This window comes from Scaptodrosophila lebanonensis, unplaced genomic scaffold (genome assembly GCF_003285725.1).
Source record: "Scaptodrosophila lebanonensis strain 11010-0011.00,11010-0021.00 unplaced genomic scaffold, SlebRS2 tig00001410-arrow-pilon, whole genome shotgun sequence".
NCBI lineage: Eukaryota > Metazoa > Arthropoda > Insecta > Diptera > Drosophilidae > Scaptodrosophila > Scaptodrosophila lebanonensis.
The window spans coordinates 1,554,635-1,571,210 of NW_022060738.1; the positions used below are offsets into that span (position 1 = coordinate 1,554,635).

General features: G+C 34.8%; 1 protein-coding gene across 3 annotated transcripts in view; it reads right to left on the bottom strand.

Moving 5' to 3' along the window:
* Positions 1-2,396: 2,396 nt before the first annotated feature.
* The window catches only part of LOC115630404, a 53,705-nt gene continuing 39,525 nt past the window's right edge, over positions 2,397-16,576 (bottom strand). For 2 of the 3 annotated variants that reach the window (XM_030526933.1, XM_030526932.1), the window contains exons 7-11: positions 12,624-12,789; positions 6,005-6,114; positions 4,573-4,830; positions 4,156-4,513; positions 2,397-4,086 (exon numbers count right to left, since the gene is read on the bottom strand). In XM_030526933.1, coding sequence (XP_030382793.1) covers positions 2,954-4,086; positions 4,156-4,513; positions 4,573-4,830; positions 6,005-6,114; positions 12,624-12,789 — 2,025 coding nt within the window. In that variant the 3' untranslated portion in view covers positions 2,397-2,953. The remainder of the gene's footprint in view (positions 4,087-4,155; positions 4,514-4,572; positions 4,831-6,004; positions 6,115-12,623; positions 12,790-16,576) is intronic. The other variant, XM_030526934.1, reaches the window with a different exon arrangement.

The following is a 16,576-nucleotide window of genomic DNA, read 5'->3' on the forward strand; positions in this document are numbered from 1 at the left end:
AAAAAAATAAAACAAACTCGTATAGAATACACACATAACGCATCTTCGTGCAAAATTTGGTGTCTCTATCTCTTATAGTCTCTGAGATCTAGGTGTTCATACGGACGGACAGACGGACAGACGGACAGACGGACAGACGGACAGACAGACAGACAGGGCTAGATCGACTCGTCTCGTCATGCTGATCAAGAATATATATACTTTGTGGGGTCTGCCACGCCTCCTTCTGCCTGTTACATTTTTCAGCTCCCGCAAACCTAATATACTCTTGTACATTTCATGTACAGAGTATAAACATTATCTGGTTAATTTTGTCAGGATTGGTGGCTAATAGACAACGTTTTTCTACTATTAAATTTCTAGCGTTAGAAAATGTGCGCTTCGAAACCGCGCCACTCGCTGGAATGCAAAATATTTTTCAGCTGGTTTTGTGTAATTTCATGCATATTCCACCAAGCCAAAGCATTAAAACCAGTTGTGTATGCCACATTAATAGTCGGCTTCTTTTATCCCTCCATCCATATTTGCTTCGTGATGCGCCTATACGATTTCGTCGAACACTAAGCAGCAAATGACTGAGCAGATTTTACAATAATTAGAGTAGAGTAACTCGAATAAATCGAATGTTTTCCGAGATGTCAATTATTTCCTTCCGTTTTACGTTTCATTTATTCTAACTCATTTCAATGAATGTCGTATGCTATGAGACACAAGACGCACTCATATTCATACAAATTCATTTCATTTTCAATGTTTCACTTACTCAACTCAATTCGATTCCATTCTTTTCAACATACCTTATGAGTGAAGCCATGCAGCTGTCCAGCGCGCACCCACGCATAAGCCGTTGCTGCAAGCGTAGGCTGTACGAACGAAATCGAAGAGGGAATGTAGAAGTTCGCACAGCACTAACTCAGTACCATGGTCTGCAAGGGAGCATGAGCATAAAATGGTTGGTAAATGAACTTGGGACTGCGAACAATTTTTAAATTTTCAATCACAAAATTATTATGCATCAAAATGCCGAAGGCTAATGCTTTATTCACGTCTCGATCTGCCTTCACAGAGAGGTATGTCGGACTCCCACCGACTAAACCCCCGCTCCTATTCGACCTATCTCCACTTCGGTAGTGCTTTCGCATTGCTTCAAAGTGTGCTATTCGTCTTATCTCTGCGTCCGGAGTGGGGAATTTTCATACAAGTCTCATTTAGTAGAAGCAGGTCACCTACAAAGGCAGCGTCTAGTTTCCAGTTCTGTTCGCTGGTAATCATTTTTATAGCCTGCACCTAAAGGGTAAAAAGCTATACTAGAAATTGTGTATTTTGGAATTTCCCTCTCTCCCCCATCTCCCACACAATCAGTGTTTGTCCAAAAATTTTTGTCTTATATTCGGTAAATACCAGTTAGTGATTATGAAGCCGTATGCCAAGTTTCATAATGATAGGCCGATTTAACAGGAAGTTATAGCCATATATGTATATATGAAAAAGCAGTGCGCGCAGCTGTTGTAGTTGTTACTGCTTTGCACAGGCACACGAGACATACACAGACACACACAAGCACACACATACACGCATAATTATTCTACACATATGTATGTACAGAGTATTTCAAAGTCGGGTCACCCGACTTAAGCTTCTCTACTTGTTTTCTTGTAAACTATGTGATCAAAGATTCAACAATTTGAGCAGGACTTAGGTTTTGCTTAGTTGCCAAGGAGCGGATTAGACATTTTTGGTCTTCCCAAACGTTAGTATTGCCTTGGTTGCAGACTTTTTGCCATAACTTTCTTCAATTTCAAAAAATTTTGAATTACTTTCTCTGATCGATTGATTTTCTTTGCAATTTGACAATTTTTAAGTCCACTGTCCTTATACGCAGCAATTGACGCCTTTTCAACTTTAGTCAAATACTTCCGTTTAGACATGACTCGAAAAAAAGCAAAAAGTCTATATCATTTAAATTACGTATATAAAAGCAAAAAATCTGCAAAATAGCGCTATTCAATTAAGAATTGCAGGCAAAATTTTATTTACCACACTTTTTTCGGCTAAACGAACTTCGCAGTAAATTCAAGAATTTTTTAATGCTTCCACACAAAACGTCGCTCAGATGCAAGTTTACGCATGCATTCAAATGAATGAAAATAGAAATGCTATGTGTATATACTAAGTTGTTATATCGTAAAACATGTGCTTTGGAAGATCTGTTATACAAAAACATCGAAAATAAGCAAAGAATAACATTCGGTTAAACGAACTTCACACTGTACATACATATACATTGACCCGTCTTGTCATGCTATTCAATACTTTGTGGAGTCTGAGTGTTTTAGATACATTCGCAATAAACTAGTGTATGTAAACCATGATTGAAAGTTAAGACATAATCAAAATAAATCTTTAAAGTATGTAATAATTTTAATCAGATTTTCTTTACAAATATTGTAAAATTTGACATACACAAAAACTTAAAACAACTTGAACAAACATGAATCCTTTTTATAAGTTACTATGTTTGGGCACAATTATACATATACATACGTGAACTTTTCTGATTTTTTATAAATATACATTAGAACATCTCGCATTCTATATGTCGAACTCATATTAATCTATTTAATTCTTTTACAATTTTAGTTATACGTGGGAAAACATTATTTTGTATAAAGTATGACTTTACTCTATGTAAATTTACTTTATTATATAATGAATATTATACTTATCGGCTCGGAATATTACAAACAATTCTTAAGTTTTTTTTAAATTTTATTTTAAAATTTAACTCACACTGCTCTTGAAATAGTTTTGACTATAATTCTTCAAATTGAAATCAATAACTATGTTTCCATGGAATTACTTGCCTACACAACCAGCAGTTTAAGAATTATCGGATCGATACTAGTATGCTCCATACTCTCTGATCCAAATTTGAGATATGATCAGCAAGACTTTAGTTTGTTTGAGTTTCATATGAAAGGAGTGTATTTTTCAAGTCAATAAGATTAAGCAATCCAGACATTGATGCAATTTTAGTATGCTCTATACTTAGTGAACGAAATTCTTTATTTAAATCTGGAAAAGTACAACTTTTTTTTTTCATTCGCTTATCTGCGTTTTTTTCTGGAGAGTAATTTTTTTGTGGATCAATATAAAAATCAACGTAATTAGCTGGTTCTGCAGATAAATTAACATTATAATTCGTATTTGAAGAAGTCGATTTTTTTATATTTTTGGATAATACTTTACTTTCCACTATATTGTTAAAAAACTGCCGTGGTGAATCTTTAAAACTTAATTGGTTATCACATATACATGAGTAATCATCTTCACTATTACTCCTTGCCTTTTTTTGGCCCGACAGTGGGATAAGGTTTAGCAAATTGGTTGAAGAAATAGATTTTAAGCTCACCGAATAATTTAAATAAATGTTGCTTAAAATGTTTGGGCAGGAATGAGAATTTTTTTGGCAGCCAACAGCTGGCGTCGAGACTGATATAGATGAAGTCGCAGAGTTCGAGAAGCAGTGATCAAAATTTAAGTTCTCGGTACTATTTCGATAAATTACGCTCGATGGCACAAAACTGTGACGAAAATTGGCTGGATCCGACCTAAAGTAGCTGTGAATCGATTGCATTTGGGAAGTTTTTATTTTATGTTTTTTAAAGTTAGTTGTTTTATGCTTATGCTTTGATGTTTTAATTCTTAAGCCAGCCCATCCATTAATTTTACTTGAATTAGTATTTGTATTAAATACTTCATCGTTGTCGTTTTCTAAAGATTTTTTTTCCTTTATGACACATGGCATGATAATATGGTCCAGTTGAAGTAGCTTCGCTTTAAAAAACCAACTATCTACCGTTGAGTGATTTGTGCATTTATCACTATCTTCTGAATTAATATTATTTTTCGTATTTGTATTAAATACTTCATCGTTGTCGGTTGACCAAACATTTTGATGAAACATCTCGGATTTCTTAGATACAAAATCATCTGACCAATAGTGATCCGTTGAGGGATTTGTGCAATTATCACTATCTTCTGATTTATTATTTTTTGCTTTAGATTTCGCATTTGATTGAAAACCTTTATAATGGGAAGAATGTGAAGGAAGTATTAGTCCAGTTGGTGATAAGAGCTTTACAGTCGACTTACTGGATTCCCAATCTTCTCCTATACCATAGTTCGGTTGTTCTGGAATTAGCTGATAATAATTACATGCGCCTTGATCAATGTTTTTTTTTGATGCATCAGTGGCCTTGGGCATATTATTAAAGGCATTTGTATTGGTGCTTTTTTCGCACGAAACAGTTACACCATTTTGCCAATGCGAATCGGTTGAACTGGCGTTTTGAACGGACGGTCGACTTAAAATGTGTTGTTTTTTTATGTCATTCGACGAGGTATTATGTGCGGTTGTTAAATTTGGTCTTGTATGCAATTGTTTGCGCTTGGGCGTAGATTTGATCAATTTTGCGTTAGATAAAGAACCCCCTTCGTAACGGTTGTTTTTCTAGAAAAATTGCAATTTTAACAATCATATATTAATGAGATGTTATTTTTTTTACTTACAGAGAATTCTATGAGTCCACCACTATGAATGGATAAATACTTGGCTTTACAGCTGTTTCCATCCAATTTAAAACTTGCAGTAGGTCCGGTGTATTGATTTGAAGGTGAGCTTAATCCAGATGCTTGTAACTTGCGGTCGCTTTCATGGCCATCAGAAATATTGCAAAAATCATTAGTTCTGTCGCTGTCCTTATTATTTACATCGGAAACAGATTCAACCGTCTTGAAATTATTTTCAGCTTCGAATACAATGCATACCTAAAATATTCAGAAGTTAATTTTTAGTAGTAACAAATTGATATGTAAAAAAACATACAGACGAATTGATAACCTCCTCCTTTTTTGAAGAAGGATAAAAAGAAAGAAATGCGACAATCGAGGGTCACTTCTTAAACACCTTCAGAAATTTCCTTCCCCCTCCCCCCCTCTCCCCCGCAATTTTTGATTTTCATAACTTCCTTTTAGATATTTTTTTTTGCACTCTCATCACGAAATACCAACCATTGGCCAAAGGCCAATGATAGCATCAGTACAACGGGGTACACCAAGGTATCTGATAAACAATATTGTTCCAGAAAATCGCATAAAACTCTTGGACCGGGCGGCATCGTCCTGGCCCAACTTCAACACTCTCTAAAGTACATAGTGTCATGGCTTCAAGTAATTTTCAGGAGCTGCTTGAGCGTCAACCGCTTTTTAATCGGCTGGAGAGAATGGAAAGTGATGTTCCTAAGGCCAATCAGCCTATATTCGTTACTACAAAAAACTTTAGATACTTATCTTTGACAGTCAATCAACCCAAAATTGTTGTCAAATGCCCAGCATTCCTACTCGTTAATAGAGAAAAATGTACATTTGCAGTTTTTGCAAGACCAAGACACGCAGATTATTGCATACCAGAAGAATAATTATAGAAATTTAAAAATGTTCCACATTTAAAAAGAATAAATAAATAAATTTCTGTGATCGAATATTCCTTATTTGAGATTCAAACTTTCGTAAAGGGTGTATGTTGTCACATATAAGCATGTGCGTACAGCAGCAACAACAACTGCTGTGGGCAGAACTGGGGCAAATTGTCCTTAGCAGACAGACACAATTTCACTAACTAAAGGTGTTTGCCAAATTTGAGTTAAAAATTCCAAGAATTACGCTATTATGGACAATTTTTAATATCTATCAGAACAAAAAAAAAACACGACCTGTCTGCCTAGGGGAACCTGGATACCAAGTTTGGTAATTCTCTTATACATCCTGAGATCCTTGCGCTCATATAGAGGGACATGGGTATATCGAGTCGTCTTCTACATTGATAAAAAAATATGTATATTTTCTTCTGTGTTTTACATACATTGAATAAATAAGACATGAATAACTAGCAACAAAAATACGTAATGTGAAAGGGATATATTTTTAAAATTTCCTCAATTACCTTGAAATTCTCGGAAAAAGATCTGTGTTCCTTGTCCTTATGCGCGTCGTCGATTTCACATTTTTTTAAAGTATACAAATATCTAACAGTATTGCCATTTGATTCGCAGACTGAAAAAAAGAGTTAAAAATGTTTATACAATATATGACAATTATGGATATTAATGTGAACGATAAACGATAGAGAATGCTACAATCTAGCAAGCGCGATAGATGGATGGACTATAGTATATGTGCAAAAACTTGAATAATTCTAAGAGTTTTTCCAAAGTTTATCATATCGTATTTTTATAATTTTTATAGATTTTTATAGCCTGTACCCAAAGAGTGAAAGGCTATACTAGCTTTGTGCGAATGTATGGGAGTAGGAGGCGTGGCAGACCCCACAAAGTAGCATGCACGCATATAAACACGCATAGGCACGTGATGTAAATGTAGGCTGTTAAAACTGAACATAAACATGTCTTCTAATTTCATTTAATCGAGTAATTAATTAATTCCATTTTTTTTTTTTAATTTTTTTTGTAATTTTTTTTTTTTTTTGTGAAGTTACTGTCGGGCTTGCTTAACTGTAGCGTTCTCTCTTGTTTAAATAATCTTTGAAGCCCGTTTTGGCTGTTGATTGCCAATATATGTACATATATCATAGCGTCCCGCCCCTGGTATTTAGTAAAAAGTTAAAAATTATATATTTTATAGCACACATACACCATTCATTTTGCTATGGTTACTAAAAAACATAATTTGGATAGTAGTTTTTTAATGTTATTATACCAACATACAGTTGCCCAGGGGTAAAACATTCTATTCATAGGTCGATCCCTACTAATTCGCAGGTTTGGACTTGGGACTTGGGCGGGTGATAATGGTCGCTACGCCTCGGTGGCACAGTAATTTCTTTTTGGAGGTTTGTTTTCCTGGAGATTTGATTAAAAACATTCCTCATTAAAAATATCATCTCTATATATATATAAAACAGTTTGTCCTGACTGACTGATTGGTGAGCAAAGTACAGCCCAGACGAAAAGAGCTATGAAGCTGAAATTTGGGCTCAAGGATCCTATCATACCCACTAAGAAGGGATTTTGGAAAATTCAAGCTCCAAAAAGGGAAAACCGATCAACTTAAAATTTTTTATTTTTTATTTTTATAATCTATAAAATAATACAAACAAAACTACATACTCGGATTTTCGAAATTTGTGGTGGAGCTTGAATTATTGGGGATTTAATATTTATTCACCTTTTCAAATGAAAAGTTTGTGTTATAAATTTAGTCCGATCGATTTAAAATTTGGGTAATGTAATCTACGTTTGCGTTCAAGGATTTTGAAAATATACATTTTACAAATGCAGGCAGAACGAACAATACAAAATATCACACAGTTGGGGACTACTAAGTATGCATACACACACACACACACATACAAGCAGCTGTTCGTGTAGTTGCGTGCAAACAATTTAAATAGCCAAATCAAAATGTGAGACACTAATGTGTGAATGTACACACATACATACATACACATCTATGTACATGTACACATCTATATATGTATGTATGTATGTATAGTATGTCTTACACTGACAGAGCAAGAAATGTTAATTAATTAAAAATTTTTTAACATTTTTAAAAGTAACTATACTCTGTACATGAAAGTAAATACCCCCAATTAGTTATTATGTATCCGTATGCCAAGTTTCACTATAATAGACCGATTTAACAAGAAGTTATAGCCATAAATATATTTGCGGCTGTTGTTGATGTTGCTGTTTAGTTGACTGCTAACATGTTTACACAGACACGAATAGATGCACATAGGCATACATACACTCACACAGACGCAATTGCTATGTGAATGTGCAATTATACACCATTTAAGTGAGTTCGAATACCGAGAAAGGTAAAATTGATCAACAATTTTTTTTTATTTTCTATAATTATTGTAAACATATGTACAGAGTATTTCAAAGTCGGGACATCCGACTTTTGGTATTAGGGTTTTCATTAGTAACTTTATGCAGCAACAACAAATTACAAAGAACGCAAATATCAAATAGTTGGGGACATCATATACACACACTCACACACAGAACAAACAACAATTCGTGTCTATGTGTGCGGTTTTCTAGGTACGGTTGAAAAAGTAAAGAGAAACATGCATGCATATGTACATACATATGTATGTTGTTTGATTGTAATAAATAATGTTCTATGGTTTTAAATCAAATTTTTAAAACTAAAAAAAAAAACAACTGCAAGTCATTGGCTCGCGCTTCGTCTTTCGTTTTGATCATTTACGCCTGTTAATTTCAAAGGCAAAATGTCAAAAGCTTACAGTTACCTTCGCTAGGCAACGACTGCGTAAACGATAGTAAAGCAGAAACCGAAAGCGGACCTACGCATATTCTTCTTCACGTTGCGGGCAGATGTACATATGTATGTTTGTATATCATTTGTTCTAATTGATCTCAATAAATTATAAGATGTTATTATTTAAATTTTCTGTTAATTGCATTCAAACTTCGATGGAATTATTGATTGTATCGACGGATTCAACTATAGATAGTTTTCATGCTCTAGCACATAGAGTATCCGACACATGCCCATCTCTAGCATCTCAGCTGTTCGCATATTTACAGCGACTTATCGTTTTAGTGTTAGCTAACAACACTACAAATGTATTCTGAACAAATCTAAGAGTCATTTACCGTTAAGCCTATTTTGCGAGTGTATTCAAAAGCAGAAACACACCTTTTAAATTCACAACCATCATATTTGGAATTGAAGACACAAATTAGTGTTGTATTAAAAAATGTAATACATACTTATATATGTATGTATATAGGCGGATAACGCCTGCATGAAAAATTTAAATGTATGTACATATGAGCGAACGCTCCAATTTTAGCGGGACGTCCCGATTTATAAATCAAAATTAAATGTCCCGCGTCGGACTTTTCGGGGATAACTCTACCGTGCGTACAACGTGCTGAGGAAGCACACAGTTAAGTCAGGACTGGCATTCCGCCCGATGCGTAACGAAGATATGTACATATGTATGTATGTACGTATAAGCATACATAGCACTTATTGTACTATATTTGCTATTTGGAAAATGAACTCTTTAAAAAACTTTAGAGAGCGTCGAAAGAAGAATATCATATAGTAAATAAACTTATAATTATAAGCACATTTTACTTAGCCCAGCAAAGACGGGCAAGACCTGCTAGGAGGAATATAAACTTTTTTATTTTTCTGAACACTCTACATCAAACCAGAAAGGAATGCTAAAGTCGAGGAGGCCCAAGTTTGGTTATTCTAGCTCTTATACTTTCTGAGATCCTTGCGTTCCTACAGACAGACGGACACGGCTATATTGACTCGGCTTGTCATCCTGATCAAGAATATATATACTTTGTGGGGTCTGCCACGCCTCCTTCTGTGTGTACACTCGCATAAAACTAATATACCCTTTTACCCTTTGGGTACAGGGCATAAAAAGATTGGTATATCCTATGTAAATATTATTAAATTAGCAAATTACTGAATCTATAGTTAACACGCTAGCATTCACACACAGCATCCAAGACAACCGCACAGAGATACCCACTTGGCCCAAATAAACAAGTAAAAAAGCTAAAGTCGGGTGTCCCGACTTTGAAATACTCTGTACATATGTTTAGAATAAATATAGAAATTAAAAAAAAATAGGAGAATTAAAAAAATGTTGATCGATTTTACCTTTTTTGGTATTCGAACTCACATATACAAAGCAATTGCGTTTATGTGAGTGTATGTATGTTTATGATCGTATATTCGTGTCTGTGTAAGCATTAGTCAACATAAGCACCAGCATCAACGACAGCAGCGCTGGAGCAGCAAATATATTTATGGCTATAACTTCATGTTAAATCGGTCTATCATGATGAAACTTGACTTGGGACTCAAAAAAATTAAACACACTTGCACAGCGTACACACATAACGCATCTTTGTGCACAATTTGGTGTCTCTACCTCTTAAAGTCTTTGAGATCCCGGTGTTCATACGGACAGACAGACAGACAGGACTAGATCGACTCGTCGCGTCATGCTGATCAAGAATATATATATATATACTTTGTGGAGTCTGCCACGCCTCCTTCTGCCTGTTATGTTTTCCGCTTCCGCAAACCTAATATACTTTGTACATTTTATGTACAGAATATAAAAATATACATATATATTTTTTGTTTCTGTTTTTTCGAGTCATACCTAAAGGAAAATCTTTGACTGAAGTTGAAAAGGCGTCAATTGCTGCGTATAAGGACAGTGACCTTAATAATTGTCAAATTGCAAAGAAAATCAATCGATCAGAGAGTAATTTGGAATTTTTTGAAATTAAATGAAAATTATTGCAAAAAGTCTGCAACCAAAAGCAATACTAAAGTTTCTGAAAAAAGGTCTTACCCGGTCCTTGGCAACTAAGCAAAAATGAAATATCCGACAATGAAATATCCTGTACCAAAATTTTTGGAGTGAAGTAATATACCCTCACAGACAGCAAAAAAAAAAAAAAAAAAAAAAAAAAAAAAAAAAAAAAAAAAAAAACCAAACGCACTCTTGCAGTTTGCGGGCACTGACTTGAAATTTTATCAGTAGTCGTATCAATTGTAGTATTGATTAAATTCATGAAAAATAAAAAAAAATAATAATCTGGTGTTGTTATTAGAAGAGTCCTCTACATAGGAACTTTGATAATGTGTGAACGGCCATGGCATGCTGATCGGCATGCTGATTAAGAATACATGTATATACTTTAGGAGGTAGGAGCCTATTAAATACTGTGCCCAATCCTAAAATATACTTTTTAGCCTACACGAGAAGAAGGAGTTGTACAAGTACCACTCCTTCACAAAAGATACAGGGTGCGCCATCTTTTATGCCGGTATGTAAACATTGAATATCTTTGAAAATAAACAACCGATTTTCAAGTATGACATATTTTTAGTTAATTTGGTTCTGTACAATTTCTTCAGTGTCACTTTTTCTAGCATCTCAGGTGGTATAGCGATGATTTCTGCACGATTATTTGCCTTGAGCTCGTCAATGGTTTGAGGCTTGCTGGCGTAAACTTTGCTTTTCCAATATCCCCACAAATAGAAGTCCGGAGGCGTCAAATCTGGAGATCTGGGTGGCCAATCAATATCACCTTTTTTTGATACCAGACGTCCAGGGAATTTTCGTTGTAAAAACTGAATTGTTTTATTTGCAGTATGGCATGGTGCACCGTATTGTTGAAACCAGTAACCGTACAGACCTTTTTCACTCATTTGCGGGCAGACAAAATGAGCCAACATCCACCGATATCGATTCCCATCAACTGTTTCGCCTTCTTTGAAGAAAAATGACTCAATGATGGTTTTTGCGCAGACACCGGCCCAAACAGTCACTTTTTGATCATGCAATGGTGTTTCATGAATCTCGTGTGGATTTTCCGTTCCCCAAATGCGGCAATTTTGCTTGTTCAGGTTCAGTGTCAACCATTCGAGCAACTGTTTGGCCGTATTCCAAGCGACGTGGACAGTCTGTCGGCAAAATTCTTTGAGTTAATTGTACTTTATACAGAAACAAATGCAAATCGTCCTTTAAAATGCGCCGCAAAGTGGTTCCACTGACGTTAAAATGCTGAGCACGGTGGCGATACGACACATTTGGGTCCTGGACAACACTCTCTCTTTCAGTTCATTGGAACGTCTTGGTCGTTGATGAACATGTGGACGGTCTCCCACTGTCCCGTGCTCAACAAAATTTGAAAACAAACGACGAATAGTGTTGTCAGATGGTGCCTGTTTGTCGCGATATTTTCGACGATATGCACGTTGAGTTAACACAACTGAACGACTATTTTCCATGTAAAGCGTCACTATTTCAGCGCGTTCTTTCGGAGTGAAGCGATTCATGATTAAAATTGTGCTGAACTGAGGTTTTCAACACTGGTCTACTCAAGTCAATTGGTTCACTAATGACAAAGTTATTCAATATTTACATACCGACATAAAAGATGGCGTACCCTCTATTAACACGACATCTTTTAATACGACATCTTAACTCTAACATCTTAATTTTGAAATCAATTTTGGCAGGTACATCCAGTTAGTACTAATGTGTCCGTGTGCCAAATTTCATCATGATAGGTCAATTCTGAAGAAAGTTATAGCCATAAGTAAAATCGCTGCCTGCAGCTCTGTCGGCAGCGCTGCCCGCAGCTGTTGTTGTTGTTGCTGCTTTGGTTCAACTTTGTGCTGCATACATACACGCATAAAAACACGCATAGATACGTGATGTAAATGTATGCTGTTAAAACTGAACATAAGCATGTATTCTAATTTAATATAATTAATTAATTAATTCATTAATTTTTTTAATAATTCAATTTAAAAAAAAAAATTTTTTTAATTTTTTCTTTTTTGTGGAGAGTACAGGCTATTTTACTGTCGGGCTTGCTCGACTGTAGCGTTCTATCTTGTTTTTACTTTAATTATGATTGAAAAAAATTTGATATGCAAATACTTTGATATGCAAATATTTTACTGTCGGGCTTGCTCGACTGAAAATAAATAAATAAATGTTCAATACTTACCAGCAGTTTCCCGTACAAAATATGTGTTAAACCAAAAGTGAAATATTATTTTGCGCGACGACTTTTGTAGTAGTTCTACTTTTATATCACCAGAAATTGTTAAAGATGGATCACTTATGTCTAATACGAATGATTTATTAAAATCAATTGTCCATGCTCCCAGTTGCTGAAATAAATACAAATTAATAACATGAATAAAATAATTAGTGTAGTTGAAATAGCCAAAACAAAATGTGAGGCACTAATGTGTGAATGTACACACGTACATATGTACACATCTATGTATGTATGTATGTTCATTCGTCTTGCACTGAAAGAGCAAGAAATGTTAATTAATTAAAAATTATTTAACATTTTTAAAAGTAATTATACTCTGTACATGAAATGTACAGAAGTATATTAGGTTTGCGGGAGCTGAAAAATGAAACAGGCAGAATGAGGCATGGCAGACCCCACAAAGTATACATATTCTTGATCAGCGTGACAAGACGAGTCGATCTAGCCCTGCCTGTTTGTCTGTCCGTCCGTATGAACACCTGGATCTCAGAGACTATAAGAGATTAAGGCACCAAATTTTGCACAAAAATGCCTTATGTGTGTATATCTCAGAGGCTATAAAACCTAGGAACACCAAATTTTAGTCCCAGATGTCTTATGAGAATACGCAGAAAATGTATATTTTGGAATTTCCCTCCCTCTCCCCTCTCCCATGCAAATCGTAACTCCCGTAATTCTTGGAATTTCGAACTGAAATTTTGGAAATACCCCGATTGATTTTTTTTGTGTCCGTGTGCCAAGTTTCACAATGATAGACCGATTTAACAAGAAGTTATAGCCATAAATATATTTGCTGCTGCAGCGCTGCTCAGATGTTGTTGATGATGGGGCTTTTGTTGACTGCACACATGTTTACACAGAGACGAATAGATCCGCATAGGCATACATACACTCACACAGACGCAATTGCTATGTAAATGTGTAATTATACACCCTTTACATGAGTTCGAATACCGAGAAAGGTAAAATCGATCAAACATTTTTTTTAATATTCTTAATTTTTTTTATTTTCTATAATTATTGTAAACATATGTACAGAGTATTTCAAAGTCGGGACACACGACTTTTCCTTTTTTACTTGTTTTTTTTCTTTGTTTAGTATATTTGGCATTAGGGTTTTCATTAGTAACTTTATGCAGTAACAACAAATTACAAAGAACGCAAATATCAAATAGTTAGGGACATCATATACACACACTCCCACACAGAACAAACAACAATTCGTGTCTATGTGTGCGGTTCTCTAGGTACGGTTGAAAAAGTAAAGAGAAACATGCATGCATATGTACATACATATGTATGTATGTATGCCTGTGTACGTACACTGTTGTTTGATTGTCATCAATAATGTTCTATGGTTTTAAATCAAATTTTTAAAACGAAAAACAACAACAACTGCAAGTCATTGGCTCGCGCTTCGTCTTTCGTTTTGATCATTTAAGCCTGTTAATTTCAAATTCAATTATTGATTGTATCGACGGATTCAACTATCGATAGTTTTGATGCTCTAGCACATAGAGTATCCGACACATGCCCATCTCTAGCATCTCAGCTGATCGCATATTTACAGCGACTTACCGTTTTAGTGTTAGCTAACAACGCTACAAATGTATTCTGAACAAATCTAAGAGTCATTTACCGTTAAGCCTATTTTGTGAGTATATTCATGTGATTTACAAAAGCAGAAACACACCTTTTACATTCACAACAATCATATAGGCGGATAACGCCTGCATGAAAAATTTAAATGTATGTACATATCAGCGTTGCCGAACGCTCCAATTTTGGCGGGACGTCCCGATTTATAAATCAAAATTAAATGTCCCGCGTCGGAATTTTCGGGGATAACTCGACCGTGCGTACAACGTGCTGAGGAAGCACACAGTTAAGTCAGGACTGGCATTCCGCCCGGTGCGTAACGAAGATATGTATGTATGTACGTATAACCATAATTAGTACTTATTGTACTATATTTGCTATTTGGAAAATGAACTCTTTAAAAAGTTTAGAGAGCGTCGAACGAGGAATATCATAACTTATAATTATAAGCACATTTTACTTAGCCCAGCAAAGGCGGGCAAGACCCGCTAGTGACATATTTCTTTTTAGGTGATTATTGCCCAAACAAATTTATACTTTTTAAAAAGGTAATTGAATTACCTTTAATTTCGTAACAGTAATGCAAAAAATCAATTTAAATAAGTCAACTTTCATAATACACAAAATATTTTTGACCATTATTAAATGGAACGGCAATAATATTTACTAATTAAACCTGAGTACCATCTTTTTTATTTTGAATAAAAGTTTTAATTCTTTTTTTAATAGTATTAACTAAATTTAGGCATTCTTCAGGCGTTAATAAAGTCCAACATTTTCTGAAATTTTGATTTTAATCCAGACAGCTTTCTTTTAATGATTACCCACAAGTTTTCTATTGGGCTTAGACCTGGAATTGATGATGTCCTATCTAGGACATCAATACCATTTTCTTGAACCTAATTATCGGTTGTTTTTGCGGGATGTGTAGATACAACATCGTGTTGAAAAGTATTCCCCACAGTCATAAAGCTGTGAAATGAGGTTAATTTGTAAGATAAACTTGTATTTTTCTGCATGTACAGTATCATACACCAGCACCAAGTATTGCTAGAAACTTGGTTAAACGCCTAAGACAACCTTTGTGACATGTGTCCTGACGCTTTTGTATTACTAGTGTTTGAGCATCACCGACAAACACATAAAATGGATAAATTGGATTCCGCACTAAAAATAATAGAGTTCCTCTGGCTTAGTACCCAGTTCTGTCTTTCTCTTGTCCATAGCAGCCTAAAGACATCAAAATTATTTGTTATGTTCAACAGGAGCTGCAATCATACCTTAAAGAAGCCATATTAAGTTCGTTTCATTTTCAGTCGCGTCCATTCATGTTTTACTGTTTTCCCAATATTTTCAGACCATTTTGCAGCTGTATTTCTCATTGTGATTTTGAATTATAGTCGACAAACTTCTTTTTGTCACGTGTAGTCAGTTTCGAGACTCGGCTTTCGTTTGCTGTATTACTGTGAATATTGTCAATCTTTCTATACCTTTGCACTTTACTTTGTACCGGAGACTTAGAAAGCATACGATTTTTTCTTACTTTGCCATAGCTGGCCAAATTGAATTTTTCTATATTTGAAGCTCGACCGTACTCACAAACTGGCTTACCTCGTGCCATCGTGTTCAAAAATTAGGAATCTTATTAAAAATTAAAACTCAAAGGCAAATATTTTTTATAGGTTGAAAAAAACATAGTCGTACCAATTAATAGTGGTTAGGGCTCGTATTAGGCAATGTATCGATTGAATTCTCCTTGCGAGTGAAATAAATATATTTGTTGACGTTCCAATAAGCTCATAACAGTAGCTTTTCCCATTATAACTCTAAAAAAATTGATACCCAGGATACCCAACATAACTAGAGCCATTTATGCAAAAATCAATTTTAAAAATAAATCGAATTTTTCTTTACTCTATACACAAAAAATAAGAAAAAAAAATTAACGAACAATTTAGGAAAACGGACTACAATGGCGTAGGCAGGCGGGCCGGGGGCCGTTGCTCACTCATTATTATGGCGCACTATTTCGCCTTAAAATGGAACTGAGTTGGATGTGTTGAAGTTTTTTTTATTAATCATATGCATAAATTATTATTTAAACGCATTATTTAACCAACTTTTTAATTCGTTCGTCCTCCTTTGGAAAAAGCTGTGTTCAATGGTTTCAAATCATTAATTATAGTTTTTAAAAAGAATAGCAACAACGGCCACTGCAAGTTATTTCACTTTTTTTTTATCATATACGCATTTTAATTGCAAAAGAAAAATGCCAAAAGTTTACAGTTAGACAACGA